We start from the raw sequence: 23,961 nt of genomic DNA, 5'->3' as shown, positions 1-23,961 counted from the left end.
GAGATACAACCAAACGCTTCCCAAATTGAAGTCTGCGTCGTTTAGAGGGTTCCATATATAATCAAACGCTCCCCAAACCACAGCGTGCATCATTTAGAGGTTTCCATCTACAACCAAACGCTTGCTAGATAGCAGCCTGCGTCGTTTTAGAGCTTCCAAGTACAACTAGACGCTCCCCAGACCGCAGCCTGCATCGTCTTGAGTTTATCAACCAGCATTAAACTGGCATTGCAACCAACATCAAACAAATCTAATTGACATCGAAACAAGGTCTAATAGGCTTAAAGAAGATTAGATATAACTCAAACAGTTCCCAAACAATATCCTCAAACAAAATTTAAAAGCTCAATTAAAGTTTCAAACAAGTCATTGCTTCTACTATCTCCCATGCTTCTAACTCCATCTTTCTTCAAAAACATAGTTTTGACACATGTTGCAGGAACCCTAATTTACTGTTGAAAGCCCTAATGTGCGCGTTTGCCGCACGTGTCGGAGCTAGGGACTTGCCGAGCACCGTGTGCGAGCTACGAAGGCTGCAAGCACACAACTAGCAGGCCTAGCAAGCTCACAGAGAGCAAGGGTGTGTCACTCACCTCCCTGCGCTTGTCGCCGTGAAGGATTCCTCGCCGCGAAGAAGAGGGAGCCGCCGCCATACTGCGCTCAACCGCCTCGCCGCCGCAGGTGCCGTCGCAATGCTCGATCACACACACTCTCTCCCTCTCTCCCTCAAGCGCGCGCGCGCACACACACACACACCTGTGAGCACACAATGGAGATGGGGATGGAGATAGGGCAAGAGCACTTCTTCTATTGCACAGTGAGAGAATAGGTCAATTTTAGGTTTAGGTGACTTTTATATGAACTCGCCCCATTCACATTTGGGCGCCCATGCTTAGCCAACTAACCCTTGCGTGTTCGAGTTAGAGTGCGCCTCTCATCGGCGATCACTCTACCCTTTTCCTATTGGACCGACAAGCCCGGTGCCTGACTCTACTAAATAAATAATACGGCGTCCGTTGTAGGCGATAGGGTGTCCGTGAGCCACGAGGGTTAACATGCCCCCCTTCCTGATGTAGATTCCGTCCTCGGAAGCTATTGAGTTGAAGCTTGTTATGTCCATGTTGTAGAGCATCTGGATTTGAATCTGCAAGGCAAAGTCACTGTTTCAGCAAGCGGAATTATATGGCCATAAATCATGAGGGGAATGTAAAGTACATGTGGAAATGAGTAAATGCAAGATTTATGAAATGTTAGACTGCCATTAAGGACAAATAAATCGCACTTTGAGTAAATTAATTAATCAAGAGTTTTGGGCTTATGGGTGAGTCTATCAATTAGTTAGCTATGACTAAGGTTAAAACAACTGCTCTAGTACTAGCTAAGCTAAAAAGATTATCTAAATGCAAGATTCCCTAATTGTGCTTTTCAGCTTTGATTAGCCAACTAGCTCTCACAACTGCAAAGAAAAGCTTGAAATGTTAACTGTAAGCTTGATGGAAGTCTTTTAAATGTCATTCTTTTTTTTTTTCTTTTTTACTTTGGTTCACAATCATTTGACATGTGTGCTTATTTTGTATATCCGGGGCTTTTTGCTTCTCAAAGAAAAGCGCCCACACTGGGAACCTCTAGGGCTCTAGTACCATAGACAATACATGTGAGTGAAGTACCAAATCAAGCCAGGATTTCTCTTCCAGCATTAGATTTTTCATTTGTGGCACTTATGTTTTTTGCTTCCATTTCCTTTGTATTCTCACTAGTGTTTTTGTTGTTTAAGTGAGCAAGCTTCTCTATGCCTAAACATTCCTAAGGTCTCAAATACTCAGATAATTTTATCAGCTAAGCCTAGTGGTCAAGTAAATGAGTTAACCTAAAGTCACGGTCTTCTAATCTCAAGGCTCATCCATAAGATTAAACTCTAGTTCCATCAACTTAAGCAAAAACAAATTGATACATCTATAATGGCAGATAACAAACATAACTATTGCACTCAATCAAACCATGAAAAATCATTATTAGCAATTATACATATCCACCAACATGAATCATGGAAAGTAGTACACCTGGAGGTATGGAGTTGTTCATTTCGTCGAAGCAGATGTCCTTAGCCATGTGGATGGAGATCCATATAAGTCCTACCTAACACATCCAAAAAACAAGCACTATACCTCTAGGAGGCATGTCAGTGTGAAAAAATTAAGACTCCTAGAAAACAAACTCAAAACACAATCCAGACCCCTAACATACCTATCTGTCATCCCTTTTAGAATCAAGGAAAGAGGATATTATATAAACCGGGTGGCCACCCTAAGGCTAGGTCTCTATCCTCATCCTCTAGATAAACGAAATCATTTTCCGTGAGGCCATAGTCTTCCTCGGTCTCTATTATTTCTTCTTCATCATCCTTTTGCGCAAGCGTGTTAATCAAGAATCTCGCGATGCGTGGATACTCATCTTGTGCAAAAGAATAAGCATGTTCCACCGGAGAAACATTCGCTACTAGGTAGGGATCACTAGTTATCCATAGATGTATCAACCATTCTAACTCCTCAAAATTTTGCTCACGCGCAAGTCTCTCTACCAAATCCCATTCGCAAGAAAGTACAGGGTAGCAGATGTGAAACACTAGAGAAAAAGAAAAAGGGTACCTTTCATAAAAAATAGAAGCGCATGCCTCTGGTGCACTAGCCATCTCTGAGAATACAGATAGATTTGGTTAGGTCTTTAAAACATGAGTTGTTTTTGTGTGCTGCTTGATGTGACATGGTGAATTTAGACTTATGTGTAGGATCTGATAGGGTGCTCTCTCGTTGCTAGTTGCTCTTGCTCTTTTACTTTTTTTTTATAAAAAAAAACATTTTTTTGTTTGTTTGCTAGAACTAGTATAAGGCTTTATATATACATTCCCTAGGATTGGAGATTAAGAGGTCAGGGAGGAAGGTTGAGAGGGAAGCAAGTGAATGATGGATGTCAGCAAACACTCCCCCCTTCCTTGGGTAGATCATACCTTTTGGAATGATGTCGTCACCTTTTGAAACCAATTGTTCCAAGTTGTTATGGGTGAAGGCTTTAACCAATAGTTTTCGATCGCCCTATGTTTTTCATCTAATTGCAAGGGTGGTAAGGTACTCTCCCATGATTTTATTTGCAACATTGTTGTAGGTGGTGAACCTACAACGGGAGGTGCAAACTCTTTCTTGCTTGTATGGATATGTACAATGGTAGGTGGAGGTTGTGTCGAAGCTTCTATTTGCGTACAGGAACTACATGAAGAGGAAGAAGCTTCATTTGATTTCCCTGTTCCTGAGCTAGGTGGAACAAATCGTTCTTTCTTTGGTACCCAAACTAGCTCTAGAGCGGGTGTGTAACATTCCGTGATTTTTTCCTTTCCACGATTTTCAATTTGTTTTGGAGCCACAGGATTGGGTTTACATGGACCAGGTGACAGGTAAGAGTACAATTTACGTTTGGGCACCCTGATTTGATCATTTCCTTCATAGTATCCGTGGGCTTCCAATAGTGGTTTAGGAATCCAACGCAATGTTTCTTTACATTTCTTGGAGTGAGTGGGACGTTTCTTACGAGGCTTCCGTTTTTTAGCATCAGCTGTGGTCACTAAAGAAGCTTTAGGGACCCACTTGTATGTTTTCTTTGTTATATTAGGATGGTTCTTGTGTGTCTGAAGTTTTCTTTCAACTACATCAGTTGAAGCTCTAGAGAGTTGGGCTATGGGGACGTATGGTTCAACCTCCTGGACATGCAATGTCTTGGGTTTTATTTCCTTAGGCAATATCTCAGGGACTATGGCTTGAGTGGTAGGGATAAGAGTTGGTTTTTGCGTTGTGACACCCCCAGTCCCCCAATCAATAGTGCATTTGGTGGCTATCATCCACGTGCGTTCTAGGTTTATATTACCCTCCATAGTTCCAGTAGGCATGACCAAAAAGTCTTGAGCTACAACCCCATTGTCATAACTGATAGTAGTGTGCCAGATTTCAAAAACCGTAGTTTTTTTCTTGTTGACACCCTTGACTTGGATAATACTCTCAGATAGAGATGGCTTCCCTAACTGACACCACACCCCATATGATAGCAGATTATATTTAGCACCCGTGTCCAATAAGGCGTTATATAGCACTTTTCCATAGGCACTATTTAACTCAATAGGGTATCGTAGAGGCGTGTCAGAGTCTAACCAATCATCCTCTGTTTCAACGTGGAATGCATGTGTAACTCCAAGGTTAGCCTCTCGTTGGCGTCTTATGCATTGTTGGCGCTCTTTCGCCTCAGCTTGAGCTTGTATCTTTTTCAATTTTGTTTGAGCCTTGGCTGTCTTTTTCGTATGGATAGCACGTAGCTCCTCTTGGCTTAAAGGATCATAGTATCTTTTAAATTTGCTCCCATTGAAGAATCCAATGGTTTCAACTCCATCAAGAGTCTCCACACGAATGGTTCCTTGTGGGGTGATCTCACATACTCTATACGGTCCTTTTCCCGCAAATTTCAACTTTTTCTTTTCGTTACCTACTCCATATATAAAGACTTCATCACCAACATTGATATCTTTGTTCTTTAGATGATGGTCAAACCATTTCTTCCTCCTATCTTTCTCCACAAGTGCATTTTGCACAGCTAATTGCCTCTCTTCATCTAGCCTTTCAAGGATATATAATCGCTCAACTAAAGGGTTACCATCCCAACCTTCTTGAGAAGCTACTCGAAGACTAGGAACGACAAACTCCCATGGCATAACCGCTTCTTGGCCATACACCATCTTAAACGGTGTGCAATTAATGGCAACTTTGTACAAGCTGAAGTTAACTTTAAATCCCAATCTGTGCGATGAGCTTCCACCGTTTTGGTCAAGATAGAGATTAAGGTTTTATTGGTGCTCTCAGCTTGGCCATTTGCTTGCGGATAATAAGGTGTTGACTTATGGTGAGCTATCATGAAGTTAGTAGTGAGTTCTTTGATTACTCCATTTATAAAATGAGTACCATTGTCACTCACAATCTCAAAGGGACAACCAAATCTTGTAATAATGTTCTCAAAGAGAAACTTGGCAGTTGACCTCGCATCAGCCTTTCGTGTCGCCCTGGCTTCCGCCCACTTTGTTACATAGTCAGTGGCAACGATAATATATCGAGATTGAGTGCTACGAGCTGCCGGACTAATTGGGCCTACAAAGTCCAAACCCCATTTTTCAAATGGTTGAGTCACTTTAACAGGATATAAGGGCATCCTATCCTTTCGTTGAGTGATCTTGTAACGTTGGCATTCATCACATCCTTTTGCAAAAAGTGATGCATCCTTAAATAAGGTTGGCCACCAATAGCCTGATTGCAACACCTTCCTAGCTGTTAGTCCCCCCGAGAAATATCCTCCGGCTATACCCATGTGGGCTTCTTGCAGTATGTACAAATACTCATCCTCACGGGCACAACGTCTCAGAATATCGTCCTTCCCTAGCCTGTAGAGAGTTTCTGCAATGAGAGAGTAAGGTTCACATTCTTTTAACAGTTTTTGAGCTATGTCCTTAGGAAGCTCTTTGGGTGGAAAACCATTAATTAGAAAGTTCACAACCTTCTCACTCCATTCAGGTATGGTTTCGACTAGGAATAGAGAAGTATCGGGAAATTCATCATCGACTCCAGTAGGGCTTCACCATTGGGTATGCGAGACAAATGATCCGCCATGACATGTCTTTTACCAGGTCTCACCACAACGGTAAAATCAAGCTCAAGGAGAATTAACAACCATCGTGTAATTCTTCTCGTGGAACAAGGTTTATTTACTAGATACAACAAGGCTTGATGATCAACATAGAACACAAACTTGTTGGCCAGAAGGTAGTAGCGAAATTTCTTCACTGCATAAATTATACCTGAACCTTCTCGCTCTGTAGTGGTGTAGTTCCTTTCGGCATCATTCAACTGACGACTTGCAAAGCTAATGGGGTAGTCCAGTTTATGTTCTCTTGGTTGAGCTAGAACACACCCAATAGCAAGTTCGATGCATCAATATGCACATGAAAAATTACATTCCAATCGGGCACTCGTAGAATAGGAGCACTAGTCAAGGTCTTTCTCAATGACTCATAAGCATGGTCACACTCCGCAGTCCATTGGAACTCAATAAGAAGCTTGTACAAAGGACGAGCTATCTCGGGAAAGTTTAAAATAAACCGTCGGTAATAACCAACATGGCCATGAACCTTTGAACTCGTTTATAATTTGTAGGTGGTGGCAATTCAGCAATGGCTTTAATTTTGCCCTCATCTGTGGAAATTCCATTTTTGGACACTGTATGCCCTAAAATGACTCCATGTTTAACCCAAAATTGGCATTTGAAAGGGTTTAAGGAGATGCGATACAATCTACACTTCTCAAACACTTTTCGTAAGCATGATAGATGTTCTTTCCAAGAGGAATAAACACAAAGATCATCTAAGAAAGCTTCACAAAACTCCCTCAAATATTCTCTAAAAGCAGTGTTTATTAATCTTTGAAAGGTAGCCGGGGCATTGGTTAAGCCAAAAGCCATAACACGAAATGCGAACACTCCAAATTCGGTTATAAAAACTGTTTAGCTTGGTCCTCCAGCGCAATTGTGATTTGATTGTAGCTAGAGTACCCATCTAAAAAGCTATAAGCTTCCTTCCCTGCAACTCTTTCAAGCACATGTTCCGAATATGGCAAGAGGTAATGGTCCCTCCTAGTGGCGGCATTGACCTTCTTGAGATCTACGCACACTTTGAGTTCCCCATTCTTTTTTGGCACAATCACTATTGGAGACACCCATTCTGAGTGCTCAATAGGGTATATGAATCCGCATTCCACAAGCTTTTCAATCTCTTCTTGAACGATCTTTGCATATTTAGGATTCATTGGGTAGGGTCATTGCTGAACTGGTTTAGCCATGCTATTCATGGGGATTGTGCGCTGCACCACGGAAGGTGGGACACCTTTCATATCATGATATGTCCAAGTAAATATATCCCTAAATTCCTTGAGAAGTTCTTTAAGTACGTATTCCTCAGTCGCTGTCAGATCTTGGGCAATGAAGACAGGTTTAGACTCTTCTCCTGGGTCTGCTAACTCTATTTCCTTAACTATCGCTGGACCATCATAGACTCCATTGCTCCCATCAATAGGTTTTCTTTGGGCCTTTGTATACACAACCTTACGTTCCTCTGTGGTATAGGATTTGAAATGTTCAGGTGTAGGGTGTAAGTCTATGGGGTCTTGTTGTTCTGTGGACTGTGATTTTAACTTCTGATTCCTTTTGTTGTTGAGCTAACTCTCGATTTTGTCGTCTCCTTACGGTACGGCTCAACCTTGGCTTCTCTGTAGCCTCTAGTTGTGCGATGCCAATGGGTTGTGGATTACACCACATAACGCTTTGAAGGAATTCACCCCAGTTATCTACCAACTTTCGATGAGCATCACATGCCCCTATATAATAAAGTCATTCTGCGGTAGATTTCTTTTCATTTATTCTAGCACGCACATTTGCTCGATATCGTCGCCTCTTATATCTCTTACTCTTCTTGTTTAATTCTCGATTACGGTCGATTTCTAGCGAAGACTCACTAAATGAATCACTACTTGTGTCTTCTGCTCCCTTGGATAGATTATCATCTAAGTTACCACTGGGCCCTGAATGGTTTGTCCCCACATTTGCACTAAGATTTAACTCAGATTCTTCGTCCTCATAGTCAATTTCAAATGATGATTCTGACCCCAAATCGTGTGGGCTATAGTCTTGTGAGACGCTACTGGTTTCAATGCCAGTCAAACTTTCATCTTGTAGATCATCAGAAGCTATATGCCTTGCTTCTAGCATGTTTAAGGGTACAAGTGGTGGTCTTTCATCCCCCTTAGGTGTTACCCAGGTCGTCCCCCTATTTCCCCAAGTGTCTATGGTTGCTGTTAGGTGGACCCAATCCACATTGTCCGACTCAGTTATCCCAAGTAGTACATCCATATAAGGAGAATCTTCCCCACATCAGTGTCCGCTTTACACATGTAACAATATTGCAATAGGGCCGAGTGAACTGTGGTGTCAGATCTATGATCAATTATAAGCCTGTTTCCTAGAGGATGTGCTCGACCCGTCACACAAGATCCACTCGAATGACAGAATCTTGGAACTGCAAGTAGACATGGTTTTTAGACCAGTCATGCACCATTTTTGCTTCCCTCATGAAAGGACGTCCTAAGATCATCTCCGATGCCATAGTGTGTTTGGAGAAATCCATAACAATAAAGGTAATCCTTATTTTATGTCCAAAGACCTTGATCTTGAGATCTTCTAGCATCCCAATAGGTTTAACAATAGACCCATTGGCCATCTTCACTACTATGGTTGTGGTCGCAAGGTGAGGTCTTCCCATAGTTTCCCAACAATTTTTAGTCACAATGCTAACCCCAACGCCACCATCAAGGATTCCCTTCACAGTTAATCCCTTAGTAGTGATTGGTATGGTCGCATTGGATTCATCACCCTCAGAGTATTGTCCCAACTTGTTAACAGGTATTTCCACAACAAGGTTCTCATCTAGGTTGGGTTGTGGATCTAAGTGTTCCTCCTCTATTGGCATCTCCCCAGCTCCATCAATCTGTGCAAATTGTGGTAGCCCAAACTTCAGTTCTCCATTGAGGAAGGCTCGAAGAGCTGAGACTAGCTCGGGGTCTTTATATAGTTTGGACATGATGGTGGTTCTAACTTCTGAAGACATGAAATCCATCAATTTGGCAATGTTTAACGGCACCTTTTGGCCTTGAGTCCCTTGACGTGGGGAAGATGGGATCTCCATTTCTTCCATAGGATCAGGTAGTCCCTTTGTAAACATTCTTTCCATCAAGAAGTGAGTACGTCCACTTTCCCATGACTTTAAGTCACTTTCTTCTTGGATGACACTAGGTATGTCCAAGGGTCTATGGACTTGGTGAGGTTGTTGTTGCGTAGGGAACACGGTGTGTGTAATCTGGATCTTCCTAGGTGCTGGTTCTAGATCCCTTTGGGTATCTTCTACCAAACTCCTTAATTGCTTGACTCACTCAATCTCCTCTATAGGGTTTGGGTAAGTTCCTATCTTCTTTTTGGATCCTCACCATTGTGGCTCATGAAGATCTTCCTTGTTGGTTTCTATGTTAGTGGTCGTTTTGGTCTCCATGGTTTCACTTGAATCAGAATCCTCTTCAGCGTCGTTCCTATATACGGGGTTGTCACCAGTCCCTATGTTGGTCTTTGAACTGGGGTCTGACTTCGCTGCTTTTTGCAATCTCTTTCTTGGTGTTTTCTTCTTTTTCTGAGATTGGGCAATTGATGCCGTGTCTCTTTCCTCAAGAATATAATTTTGTTTTTGGAGTATCGATCGTGTGAGTACGTTTACTGGTACCACAGGTGTACTTGGTGATGGCTCCTCGGTAACTTCAATCAAGTTTAATGGCGTGATCTTTGGTGCATTTGGATTATTTGGACATTGGGCAATCAAATGATCTATGCCACATCGATTACACATGAGTGTTGGCATTGTAGACGTGCTCGCTTGATTGGTTTGCATTAGTGTGGCGTTCTTTTGTAGCCTAATAGGACACTCGGCTACACGATGTGGACCTACACACTCATAGCATTGAAGAGGTGGTCTCTTGGCAGTGTAATTGATATTTTGGCCTCTTGTAGCAAGAGCAGCTACTTGATATACAGGTTTGACTTGTCCCCAATAGTCCTCCATGTAGTATTGTGGACTTTCTTCAAGCACATCCATCCCATAGGCGATATTAGGATCTATAACTTCCTCATAGCCTTCCAAACAAGAAATAGATGACTCGCAACCCACTTGATTCACAGAAGTGATTCTCGGATGTGGTGGTTGCGGTCCTAGCACTGGAGGTGGTAAGGGTATTGTTTGAACAACATTTTGGGCCCTAGGGACCATATGTTGTGATGTTTGTTCAAGAGGTGGGGCCGGCATCAATGCAGGCACTCGAGGTGTGTCTGTCCATGCTAAGGTTAGTCTATTGGCCATCGCACGCTTAAATACTATGCAATCCTTAGCTTGATGACCATACCTCCCACATGCATTGCAGTTCCCATTGAATTTTACTCTAAAAGTAGGGCATTCACTGGTACTATGCGGTCCATAGCATACTGAGCACCATTGTTGCTCCCTTCTTGGATACATACTTGAATAGCCTTGGTGAGATCTGCTAAAGTCATCTCAGATATCTTTGGCTCCTTAGCAATAGGCTTTAGGGTCATTCGCTGATGCCCTAATGCCTGCGAGCTAATAGATTTAGTCTCAACAGACACTCTTTCTCCTTGAATCATTAAATTATCCTCCAATTGGATCGCATTGGTGATAAGACTGCTTCCCAAGTGGTGATACCTCTAATGACTAGACCATTGTAGATATCCTCATGTCGTAATCCCCTAATGAATCTATCAAGAAATTGATTATTATTGAAGCGCTCATTTGGATTACAACGAGAATTTAAATGCTTTAAGCGACTAATAAAGTCTCTCACCGACTCTCCTTCCTCTCGTTCGGCTTTTTGGAGCTGAGAGGCTACACCCCAAAGCACTCCCTCTCGTATGTATTCTTTCAAGAACAGTCTCTTAAGAGTAGGGTAATTGCTTTTTTCTTCCATCCTTAGGGTTCTATACCAATCCCCTGCCTTCCTACTTAAGGTTAGGCTTAAAGCATTACTCTTATGCAGGTCATTGTGTTCTCCTAGAGAATCACATATTTGTTCAAACACTTCGATATGCTTTCGCACATCCCCGTCTCACTAAATTTTTGTGTAAATTACTTCTAGGTTCTCTACCAGGCGTGTTACGCATATTCTCAGCGATAGATCGACGAATAGCTTGAGCAAATGTTGCCAAGTCACCTAAGTGAGCAGGTACCGTGGGTGGAGGTGCTCCAGAGACTACATGTGGAGTAGGTATTGGCATTGGGACTGGCGCATAGGAAGCCATTGGGTTCCACATTGGGTACGATGTTGTGCCATGTGGTGGTCCATAGTTCATATGTGTGGACCTAGGCATAGCAGACGTCGGATGTGACATGCTAATGCTAGCCGGTATAGTCCCATGGAAATAAGAACTTGGGTGTTGTGGTTGGGGAGCATAGGTAGTTGAAACAATGGGAGGGGTAGGGACTATATGAGTGCGATGACCCATAGGTGCATACGATTGGTACACACTTGTAGGTACTGTTGCAGGTATTGAGCTTCCATGTAGCGGTGTTGTACTAACAAACGAGGTCCATGGTGTGTTTCTTGGTATGCCCATCATTGGGGTAGGCATGGTATCCGTGGTTTCATCAAGGGAAGGATGAGCTAGACTTGGAAAAGTAAAGCTATCACTTGTGGGCTCAGATTGCATTGAGACCCCTGGCGAAACAACATATGGGGGATCGATGGGACTCACTGGGGGAGTCTCTATTTGTGATAGAGTGGGTTGTTTCCCTTTGCCCGTGTCTAAAAATCGCATAGGATCCGTCGAAGGTATGTTCATTCTTCGATTTTGCCTCTCGGATTGGATAATCCTATGGATGACATTGCAGATCATGTGTTGTTGTTCCTCTAGACTAGTAGCACTAGATGTGGATTGTACAACTTCTAACCAACCCACATGGTATGTATAGGTCGGTCAAAGTCTCCGTGTGTAGGTCATATTCCCAATTTTCATTGAGAAATACCCCGTCCAAACTTGGTGTACTAGAGGGTTGCCGTGAGGTGGATGCAATGTTGCTTCCTGTGTTTTGACTTTTAGTCACCGCTACTTTAGAGGCGACTTTGGAAGGTGGTAGCTCGGTAGGGCCCTCATTAAATGAGGTAGGTAGAATGTCCACGTGGACACTTTGAGGGAGTGTGGGGTCTACAGGAGATGTAAATGGTGATTCTACTTCCCCACCCCCTTCGTTTACTTCACTAGCCGTAGGTTCAGAGCGCGTAGCTCTACTAAAAGTTTCCATCAAACGGCTAAAAACCCTAGTTTCAGGTTGTTGGGCCCAGCTAGGTACAATTTCATTTGTTCCCCTGGGGCTGTGTAAGATACTCCTCCATAATATCGTAGTCAGAGGAAGAGTCGCTAGCAGCTATTTTTGGGTCCTGGGTCGCACTACCTTGGGTCCCCGCCGAGGGCCTAGACCCTAGCGTGGAAGGATGGTGAGTATCCCCGTAAATCGAAGCACTAGCTAGTTGTTCGGACTCTAGCACACAACCAGAGCGTAGATACATGTGCTTTGGGCGCCCTACAAGTGTCGGCAAGTACCCTCAAAGGTTACTTGCTTTGTTTTGTGGGTGTTTTGCACCCCGTTTTCTACTTGATTTTTTCTTGTTTTTGATGTTTTTTGAGATTCAAAAAACGGATTGGGACGTGTGATAGCTCGAAACGAGCGTATCGCTTAGGAGATCTAGGCGCACTTTATAGAACACTATTTGACTATCGGAAGCTCCCAAAGTCCCTAAAACAATCAATTTCTCCTAGTTTCTACTTGGGCACATGGCTTAAAATAGAAAGTTGAAGGGTGACTTGTGGAGGGAAAGGTGAAGGCTTTGCCCCACATGCTTTCTCCTTTCACTTGAGCACTAGCCTATATATAGTGAATAGCATTTACCTTATATCATAAGACCAAGCTCAAGCTCAAGCTCAAGCTCATCAAATGATCCCGATCCCGATCTATCTTTTTGGGACAAACTTACAACTAATTTTTGTGTGGAAATAAATATTCCCCTCACAAGAGATTTTAACAATTGCTTTTTTTTTTCTGTTTTTTGAAGATAATGTTGACGAAAACGTGCAGATCTGTGGGCCGTGAAACTGTTGCGCACTGAGCTGAACTAAGTGCGGATAACAGGATCGTGCAAACCATATCTGAGCCGTTCCGACTGTGCAGAACACAAACTGAACTAGATGTACCAAAAACGAACCGAATTGACTGTGCTGAACCGAATTGTAAGCAGAAATCGAAATGTGCAAACTTGCTGTGAGCTCAAACAGAACTGTGTGAGCTATAGCAGAACTGTAATAGACTGTGCAAATAAACAGACCTTTCGTACACTAACCCACAACACAAAACTCTTGCAAATCTGCACCAGATTTGCGCACACAGTCACCAGGCTTCTCGTTCTTCCTTCCTACTTAAGCTTAGTGACTCCACGGGGCAGCACAAAGTGCTTCCCGGAGCTTAGTGCAGGGCAACTCCCCGGCAGCGGCGCCAAAAATGTGCACGTCTGTCGCACGTGTCGGAGCTAGGGACTTGCCGAGCACCGTGTGCGAGCCACGAAGGCTGCAAGCACACAACTAGCCTAGCAAGCTCATAGAGAGTAGGGGTGTGTCACTCACCTCCCTGCGCTTGTCGCCGTGAAGGATTCTTCGCCGCGAAGAAGAGGGAGCCGCCGCCGTACTGTGCTCAACCGCCTCGCCGCTGCAGGTGCCGTCGCAATGCTCGATCACACACACACTCTCTCCCTCTCTCCCTCAAGCGCGCGCACACACACACACACACACACACCTGTGAGCACACAATGGAGATGGGGATGGAGATAGGGCAAGAGCACTTCTTCTATTGCACAGTGAGAGAATAGGTCAATTTTAGGTTTAGGTGACTTTTATACGAGCTCGCCCCATTCACATTTGGGCGCCCATGCTTAGCCAACTAACCCTTGCTTGTCGGCGATCACTCTACCCTTTTCCTATTGGACCGACAAGCCCGGTGCCTGACTCTACTAAATAAATAATACGGCGTCCGTCGTAGGCGATAGGGTGTCCGTGAGCCACGAAGGTTAACACCTAATTTTTTAAAACTATTGGAATCAAAATCTATTTGTGTCAATATGTAGGGCTCATCGAGATGACCAACTTTGTCTCTGCCTCATATCCAAATTCTCATCCCTTGAAGAGATTTTAGAGGCCTTTGCAACACTGAAGAGCGCCATGGACAGGGAAGGCTAGCGAGGCTACCCATAGATCCCAGGTTACGAAGAAAGAAAGTAAAAGGGAATCGGCCGGTAGATTAAAGAATTCCTCAGATCCAAATTGAGGTGCCAAGGACAGGGAGGCCAGCAGGGCTACCAACAGGTCAAAGGGCACAAGGAAAGACCAGAAAGGTAAGCCAGGTCCACCGGATAATTTGGTCAAGGGTACTTTTTGGCCTTCGATGCAAAGTGGATGGAGGAGGAGAATCTCACAAATTTTCTTCAGAGAGAGATTTACCTTGAAGCTTTTGGGTTGTTAGCAGTGTCTATGCCAAAAGTTACCAATGAATTAGCAGGTTGAATCTGGTGCAGTGTGGATTGCACAAGAGGGGAGCCACTCCACTCCTTTGTCACAGATTGCCTAGATTGAATAAAATCACTAATTTCTCTTTAGGATTTTAGGGCACTGACAGGCAGACAATATATTTATTATTTTGGAATGACTTTATGAATAGATGTACATTGAATTGGAAATTTTTCTTGATTGAACTGAAAACATGTGCTCTTTCATGTGTGTATTGTTAGAGACATGTAGAGAAAGATGAAATGTCTCCAACATTTTGTCTGATGAATGATTAGAAGTTAGTGCATCTAGACATCCATCTCAGAGATAAGTAAGATCTGGATGTGATGGCTAAATGAAGAATGAATGTGATTTGGACTTAGTGCATATAGGCATCTGTTAGAGATCAGCGAGATCTTCTGTGTCGACGACAACGATGTCGACGATGACGACGAGGTTCTGATGGGTCCTATGGATCCTTATAACGAGCCAAGGCACAAGGGGTACTAGGTGCTGGGGTACTGTGACGACGACGACGACGACGACAAAGACGATGCTATGGTTGGATGCCAGTACTGCTAGCGATGTCGATGGCTGGGAACTGCAACCAATGACGAGGCTAGGGCTGAAATCTGCAAGCGCTTCAAACTGGAAATGCTGGCTGTCTTGGCTGAGAAATGCTGGTCTTCATGGGCTGAAAACGCTGGTCATGCTGTTTGAAAACGTTGGCTGTCTGGGCTGAAGCACTGAGGACTACTGTGAGGGAAAACGCTGGCTGTCTTCTCCTCCTGCTTCCTACCTTCCAAGCACTGCCTCTGGCTGCATACAAAGGTGCAATTGGCTGGGTCGAGCAGTCAAAAGGGCCAGCCCACGATCATTTAAATAATAGGCCGAAATTGACTTATCAAATAATAAGGTCGTAAGGGGTGGTTCACGCGGTAAAATGCCTGCGTACTGAAATGTTGTACTGTGCAAGAGAGGGTATGCAACTATGACCAGCCTGGGCACGCACGTCTTGCTAGAGGCTCACAAAGGTGCCAGGCTAGTCCTAAGCTAATGACTCATGCAAGACTGTAGTAGAAGCATGTCCATGCAATGCAAGTGAAGTGTGCACGTGACATGGCTCAAACCCCTAAAGTAAAGCAAAGCGTAAGAAGGTTGATGTGGTTGCCGTATGGATTTTTCCTTGCAAAACGCATTGATGTGGCACACGTATGGGTTTTTGCAAAACGTGGAACAGCCTTTGGAGCGCAAGCTTTTGGAGACGGGAGCTTTTCACTGGCAATTCTTTTGGGCCAGAGGCCACATGTAAAACCTTTATAAGCAGGGCCAGGGCCTCTTCTCTGGCACATTAGCTGGGGAGCACTGTAGAGAGAGGACCCTTGGACATTGTACCTTGTGAAGCATCAATAAGAAATAAATACCGAAAGGGGCGTCTGTCTTTGGGGCCAGTGCATCTTGGAGCCGGAAATCCGCCACTTCGCAATCGACTCCTCTCCTCTCTCTATTCAAGTTTAGTGCAGTTGTTTGTAGTTTTCTCATGTGTATTGCTGTAGATCTCACGCTTGGAGTGTTCAAGCCTATTACATGCAACGTCTGTTGCCTTTTGGAGCTCCCCCTTCCATTCCACCACTGCCACCACCAGCCCCTGCTCATCTTGTTTTCTTTTTCATCTGATGGGTAGCATCATTTTCTACTATTGTTATTCGGCACCTCCGGTGAATTGAGGTCTCAAACCTTTCAAGGTTGGTGGTGCTACAGTCTTAAGTTCTTCATCTTTTCAGGCGTCCAAGATTCTCACAATGCTCTCAAAGATAGGAATCTAAAGTCTGCGACCTTCCAGTCAGGATACCTCACAACAACGAACTAGCACGTCCTCTTACACTTCTACCTGATGGCTAACTTTTGAAGAGATGGCACAATATCGATCCGAAGTAAGGTGTTACAAGTGTGGCATTCATGGCCGTATTTCTTGAGACGATCCGACAACCCTAAACAACAAACGACCACTTCTATCTGCTGATAACTGAGAGAGAGAGAGAGAGAGAGAGAGAGAGAGAGAGAGAGAGAGAGAGAGAGAGAGAGAGAGAGAGAGAGAGAGAGAGAGCGCTTTGCATGGAAAAAGACTCAAAATTATCAAGTGGTTTGTCACCAGGGAAAGTGGAATCGTCAAGTTGCGGATGCAAGGAGCATGCAGTGGATGTCCAAGCTCTTCTGTCACCCTTAAAAGTGGGATACAGAATATGCTCATGCATTATGTACCGGAGGTATGCTTGTGTACAATGTCTAGTGTGTGAGTTTCTTCTTTGTATTCTTCGGAATGTTGAAACAATTCTGTGTCTGCTCAATGCACTTTTAGTTGATGGTTATACTCTTCTCATGTATACTTTTTATTGTATGTTTTCATTCTATTAAATGCTTTGAGAGGTGCTGGACTTCATTATGGTGGAGTCTGCCTTACGTCTCTTGGGCCCGTATGCAGATCTTTTTATTAATGAATGATTGTGCGTCGACGTGTGTGTGTGTGTTTCTGTATGTGATGGCATAAATGAGGATGCCCGAAAATAACGGAGCTGATCCTTGTATGGTCTTTGCAATGACCACCATGAGTTGCATATTGGCTTTCCCTGAATTCTTTGTGTTTACTTAATACGATGAGTTTGATGTTACAAAGTCATAAAGAGACTCCAACGTCTTCATTTTACCTGCTGAACAGGTGAAAGGTGTGCAGGAAGTGAAAGATGGGGATACTTCCGAGGACGAAGCAGGTGCAGGTCAAGCTTGACTTACAATGTACTTTGCGACATGCAATTATGGTCACGTGCAACGCGGGTGGCCATGGCCCATGGAGCACAAAATGAGAAAAGAGCATGGTCACAACATTGATTGCCTCACGTGCCGATACACTGATGCTGTAGAATGAGCATTTGATGGTGATGTAGAGACAGAAGCATGTTTTGCACTTAAAGAGGCAGTTTAGGCAGTAATGGTACAGCAACTGTAAGATGTTCAGTGTAAAATATGTCATGAAAGCTCTGTTAGTCGTTCAACTACCTCAGACTCGTGAGCCCCGGGTATCCCTCTAACATGGCCAGATAGACTCCTTTTGTTCCTTTTCAGATCCTTGGCGAAATATGAAGTTATTTTCTTGTAATTAGCACCTTCTAGTTAGTGAGTTATCTAATGAGAGTGATTTTTCTTCCATAGCATATTACTGTCATGCTGTTTTAAAGTTATATGGTAACGGAGGATGTATCAAATAAAATGGAGGATATAATAAAGACATTTTGCTTTCTTCTATTTTCATTTTATTTGCTTTGGAACGTTAATGAAGGTAAATGTTTATAAATCACTTACCCTCCCATGTGTCTCTTGGTCGTCATATATTTTGAGTCTTTAACTGAGCCTTTTTTGTACGATTCTAAACATGTTCACAAGGATTTAAAGGTTACCTTGAGATGCATTTCCAAGGACTGTGATGAAGTCTCTTTGCCAATAATGGGATAAAAATATTCCTACCTTGCCCATAATTGGCTTTCTTAAAGACGAGCCTTATTAAGCGAGTTGGGCAGACATTGGACTTTTGCATCAATTTTAATCACGAATTGTGGTGGATAATTTTGAGCGTTGAGAAGTGGGATGAGAAGCTCCAAAGCAAAGCAATCTGTAGATGAGGCGGTTTAGCTTGCGATGCAGTAGAGATGATTCGCAATGCAGATCTTCTCGTTGTTGTGTCAAAAAAAATAAGGATCCAAAAGGCGTTGCTGGCCATGCGTCAAAAGCGGGAAACCGGTTTGAACCAGCAAAGCGGCCAATCATTGCAGTGCACGTCAAGCCTTCTACACCTATTGCTCAGTCCTTGTCATCTCTGTTTCTCTTATGGGGCCCGCTTATTGGCACTTCTACCCTAGAATGCCAATGTGACCCTTCTCCTTGTTTTTAAAGAAGTTGCATGCATTGTTGAAGCTTTGATCTTGTCCATGCTTGTCGGAGCTTCATGTGCACAAGTATAACGATTTTCACACCTTGTTCATATGTAGTGTTAACATGGTTTTGTTTTCATAGATTGTGTTAGCATGGTTTCTAAGCTCTCTACACGTATGGCTGCCCATTTCACACACTCCCCCTTCAGCTACTTTGTTAAAGCTGCAATTCACATGTACCGTATCTTCTTCAATCTTGTCCATGGAGAAGACATTTTGCAAATCTTGTCCATGGAGAAGACATTTTGCAATAGGAACCGCCTTATGTGGTTCCTAGGGTCTTGGATATCCTTGGTCTTGTTATATTGACATTTTGAAAACCTCCACATTGTAGTCATGCCCTATCTTCATTTGCAACATAGGGCCATGCTATATTTTCTAATTTCCCCTGGCTTTTTTTGTTCTGTTTGGCTTGTCTAATTCTTTGAAGGCTTTGGTGCCACCATTCTATAGGACATTGTTGTGGTGGTTGCAGCTCCTTGGGTGCCATTCCATCTGACATTGTTGTTATGGTAGAGGTGCTACTACAAGCTTTGTTGTGCTTTCTTTAGGAGAACTCCATGTCAAATGATGCAATACATCCTCTTGCATTATGAATCTTCAATAATCCATGGTCATTGCGAGTACTCAATGTGATCACTAATTTGCAATAGTTGTCTTTGTTTATTGCATCACAATTTGTCATATGCCCTCCTTTCATTTGTCTCTAGGTTCGTAATATTGTATGTGCATCATGTGGACCCCTATTGTGGGCACTCTCAATGTGATTTAATTGATTCCGTTGCTACTATGTCTCATTGGTTGATGACCCAATTTACAGTTGAGCACCAATATGGCATTTGTGCCGTTTTCCTTCTTTACACACCATTATTACATTTATGATTTGAAGAATTGTTGGTTTATTGGAGATAGCACATGCTATCAAAATTGTTAATGAAACAAAAAATAGCCCAAACCCTTTCATATTCTCTCTCTTTTCACATTTTCCATATTTATAATTTTAACTTATTGTGGTATCATCACTTTTACATATGTAAAGTCCCAAGTCATAAAATTGCTGGAATGGAGTGATGCCTTGTTTGACCTCTGCTAGCTTGTTTCATTCATTAATTTATTCGGTCTGTTCATCAACATAGGTGGTTGAGTCATAAGAAGTATGATGTTTTTGTGTAGCTCTTTCCCTACAACTTATTAAGGAAAGTGCATGGCAACTTGTTTCATAGGAAGCCAAAATTCCAAAATATATCATTGTTATGTTGTAGATGTATGTTACTGAATTTTCATAGTTGCTTTTGAGTAGCATGACTTCAATTCATTTAGGAATGTGAAACAAGGGTCTACTTGGGCGCGTGCGCATGTGTGTGTGTGTGTGTGTGTGTGTGTGTGTGTGTGAGAGAGAGAGAGAGAGAGAGAGAGAGAGAGAGAGAGAGAGAGAGAGAGAACAAATGTGCATCGCAAATGGAATTCAATACAAATGGCATCCATCTAGGTGATCAGTAACACTAGTTTGGTACCAAAAAGGACACTTCAGTGTCCTTTTTTTGCGAATTTAAATAAAACGGTACCTGTAATTTAGAACACATCTCAAGAAATGCTTTTGCAAACTTATAAAATGTTATTCGAAGTACTCGTAGAAATATAAATTTCTCTGAGTTTTGATCATAACCTCAATAGTAACTACACTCATGAAATGAACCTACGCAAAATAGCATTCAATGTTTCATTAAAAATCGTACTCTAGCCTAAGAAAAAAATGAGCAGGGTGCATGCAATAATCCGTGGTAACTACTTATATATGTGTTTGATATTTTTGTGATTGTCATGTGAGAAAAAAATCCTTTGTGACTAGAATAAAATATAGAAAGTCCTGTGGGTCAAATATGCAACGCTCACAAATTTAATTAATGATCACAAAAAACATTTAGTTCATCTAAATTTACAATGACTTATGATGCATATATATTAGATCTATGACTCCATTACATAAAGTGATAATTTTCAATGGTCATGCAAGCCACATTTGGTGATTTATGGCATATACCAAAAATTGCGCATATTGTAATTATGATTTTTTATTTATCAAAGATAAGCTTTAAAATAAAGTCCACTTTTGGATTTTTTCATTCATCTCACTTATTTGTATATAAATGCCTCATATGGACACAATTGGGAAATTTATATACACACTTTCATTAGTTTTTCATAACAATGTGTTTTTTGCAAGAAATTACACACTACAAATTTTATTAAACAAGCTTAAATTACAATATGCATATGAGTTTGAACCCTTGAAAAATGCTTAGTTGATGGGTATTGACCTATAGATACATTATACACCTTAGGTTTTGTCCCATAACTTCATCATGTTAATGAAAGAGGCTTGAAAAGACCAAAATTTTTCTCTTTGTCAGCACTTTCAAGATTTTGGTCTTGTGATTATAACAAAAATCTAATCCCATAACTAGGTTATGAAGCTCAATTTCTTGCTATAATAAGTTTTTTCCTATCCATACACCTTGAAATCTATGCAAAATCTTATTTTGATGAGAAGTTATATTCAATTTATGAAAATTTTGTTAAAACTGCACTAAAATACTATGATTTTTTCATTTTAAAACTTATCATTATAATCTTAATTTGGTATTAATTTTGGCAAAAGTAAAATTTGGCTATGTTCTTCACCTCATAGTTGACTAAGATATGAACGTGACCTAATTAAATTTTTTTAAGATTCACCAAATAATTATGACAAATTGCTAGAAAAACAGGACACTTTAGTGTCTCTGGACATTTGAGTGTCCGATTACAGAACTATTGTTAAATAAGTCTCCTACCAATTCATCAATTAAACCAACATAGACATCAACACTACTCGTGTGTCATACATAAGATTCTTTACTAATGCTTATACATTCACACCTTTCCATGTTGGGCTTGCACATTACAATATTTGAATGTGTGCATCCACTTTGCACAAAGCATCTAAATTGCAACAACCTAGAGACACTATTGGCCAACTTGAAAATGATGGGAGGCATGTGGTCGCATACACAAGTAGGCCATTCCAAGGTAGGCCTAAACTTCATGTAATAGACATACATGAACATCCTGAGGTTTTACCTTCCCATACGCAAGAAGACCTATTTAGGGATATACTCCTCCTTGCTAGCACATAAGTGAAGTTTTTGCTTTTCCTTAGAGCCAAACATGCAACATTCAAGGAAAGATTACAAGCTAGAACAACCTACTGGTGCATATCCACTAAAGCTTACCACACACAACATCTTGCATTGCAAGCACATCACAGCTTCATAACTTATGTAGGCCACAAAAATAAAATTAAACCTTAACAACCTTGATAAAAAAAATAGTTTGTACAAAAATCATACATCACAGGCGATCACTTATGGTTCCATTGAAGCAAACCGTGATACACAATCAATAGAGTTACGCTATGTATCATCATCTTTCGCTTTACAACCTTGATAGTTCAGTACAAAAAGCATGCATATGGGTTTTCATTTACGATTCTACTGAATCAAACTTCCATATACAATCAATAGAGTTAAGATATGTATCAGTGGTTGTAGCCTATTTATAAAGTGTAACAAGAAAAAGATATTTTGCTTACAAAATGGAAACTTGTCTTTGTCAGGAGTGTTCAAGATACTTTCTTTGGAACACCAAGTAAGCTCCATCTATATTCGAAGACAGTAGCTCAATTGATTGAGACTTCGAGATGTAACCCCAAAATGCCGTGTTCGATGGGTGCTTCCAACTTCTCCATTGGGGAAGTTGCTCCCACAATATGGCCCCTTGTGGGTGTGATGTGTATAGAAGTTCTGAGTGTAAATATAAAGATATGTATAAACGTCCCTACTATGATTCCCGTGCTGATGGTGGAAAAGAAAGGTTCATCTATGTAAAGGAGGCTCTAGCATTGAGCTTCAAAACAATATGCAACCATATAGACTCATGTATTTGTAGTAGTAGCACATTAAATTCCATAGAGGTGGCAAACAACTATTTTCCTTTGTAATCTCCACAATTGAAAAGAGCTCATTGATCAAGACATTCGCCATTAAGGGGTTCAAATTAGCACCACATTGATAGGAGCCAAATCCGATGGATATGCAAGTAAAACTCAAATCTTGGGACTTACCAATCACTCCATTGGAGTGTCATCGACGGACTCTCTTACACCTTCCTAATGGCTATCAAGCAAAGAGTCCAAAATTACATGCAAGATAATTTGTTCGTCGATCTTGGACAATAGCTTCCAAAATAGAATCTTCGCTTTGGTAGCCATCATGAATGTGCAAGGGTGTCACACAAGCAGCACAGTGTTATTGGTGATTGTCCTTTGTTGCTTATAGAAGAGAGCATCTTGTTGTCTTATGGGGTCTGCACAAATAAGTTTGCATGAATTCTTCATACTTCTATCTTAGAAAAAGCCTTATTTTGCACCAAAAATTTATTTAATGACACCCTTGGATTACTTAGCATGTTTGCATACATCCATAAGAAGATGGAAACATGAGTGTTTCACACTGTCATCTAAAGAAGGAAGGTGCTTGACGGCGTCAATCTCAGCCTTGCAAAGGGTAAAAAGGTGAGGCATTGTACGTCATACCGATATTACGACTTGCCAATTTATGAATCCCTAGGTGATGAAGACCTTATATCTCCCCTCACTTTCAGCTCAGAGTCATCGTTGCATGTTGATGAGTAGTTTTTCACTTCATTGTTGCCGTACAATTGATAATATGTGTATCTATGCAAGAGCATGCTTGTATGTGAATTCTTTTTCCATGTTTGGATGCGGCCAGCTCCAAAAATAACGAAGAAGAGGTTTTGGTAACCCCCAAAAAAGTAGTGCAACTCCACTCCAGTATTGACTTCCCTTTTGTTGTAGGAGCTTATGCTTGTTGTTTCACATCATCAAATAGGTCTTGTATATTGGTAAAAAAAAATTATAAGTAGTTTTCATTGGATTTTTTTTTAGTCATCCTTTATAATAGGGGTGGTCTTAGACAAAAATGGCTTTTTGTTGGAAATGCATGTCCAAATTTTTATGCTCTTGATGACATGCATTTCAAGCCCATCGATGATCAGATCGTCTTTCCAAAAGACTATGCAATTAAATATCTAAAGACAAATATAAAGTGGGTATTTGAACATTTTGTCCAATTTTAAAATGTTGACACTCAGTATGTGATTAGAAATTTGTGATGATAATATTTTCACATATCTAATATGCAATGATACTAACAAGAGTTTTAGAGGGATGGGATATGTAGGAGAGTGGGGACTGGCATAGGCTTGTCTCCACCCACCCATGCTATATATAGACCCCTCTATCGTATTTGAGTCCTGGCCCTTGGCTCGACATTGCTCCCCCCTTGGGAGAAGTGTTTTTGTTCTAGAAAAAAAAAGTGGTGACATTTTCATAAGAACACGAATGTTTTCCACAGTGGAATCCTTCATAGATCCAATTGTCGTTTGACCGATATACGGTTCATCAGGGGAGGTTCAATGTAATCAACAAGAACATCTTGATTTTCCATATTGTTGTCCCTGTGCGATTGCTTGTGTAACCGGCTTATATCTAACATAGTGTGTAGACTCTATTTATAACTCACTTGAGTAGTTTAAATGAATTACCACAACTAAGAGGTGTCTAAATGAATAACCAAGTTTCAAACTT

The 23,961-nt window shown here is 41.6% G+C and overlaps 1 protein-coding gene across 3 annotated transcripts in view; it reads left to right on the top strand.

The window, feature by feature from the left end:
- Positions 1-17,571, top strand: part of LOC147428485 (nifU-like protein 4, mitochondrial) — a 104,847-nt gene extending 87,276 nt beyond the window's left edge. For 2 of the 3 annotated variants that reach the window (XM_086496524.1, XM_086496526.1), the window contains 2 exons: positions 16,427-16,538; positions 16,988-17,571. In XM_086496524.1, coding sequence (XP_086352650.1) covers positions 16,427-16,538; positions 16,988-17,056 — 181 coding nt within the window. In that variant the 3' untranslated portion in view covers positions 17,057-17,571. The remainder of the gene's footprint in view (positions 1-16,426; positions 16,539-16,987) is intronic. The other variant, XM_086496525.1, reaches the window with a different exon arrangement.
- The last annotated feature ends 6,390 nt before the right edge of the window (positions 17,572-23,961 follow it).

Source organism: Adiantum capillus-veneris, chromosome 23 (assembly GCF_014529385.1).
Source record: "Adiantum capillus-veneris isolate H3 chromosome 23, ASM1452938v2, whole genome shotgun sequence".
Classification (NCBI taxonomy): Eukaryota; Viridiplantae; Streptophyta; class Polypodiopsida; order Polypodiales; family Pteridaceae; genus Adiantum; species Adiantum capillus-veneris.
The sequence above is the reverse complement of the archived record's forward strand: the minus strand, read 5'-3'. Positions and strand labels throughout refer to the sequence as shown.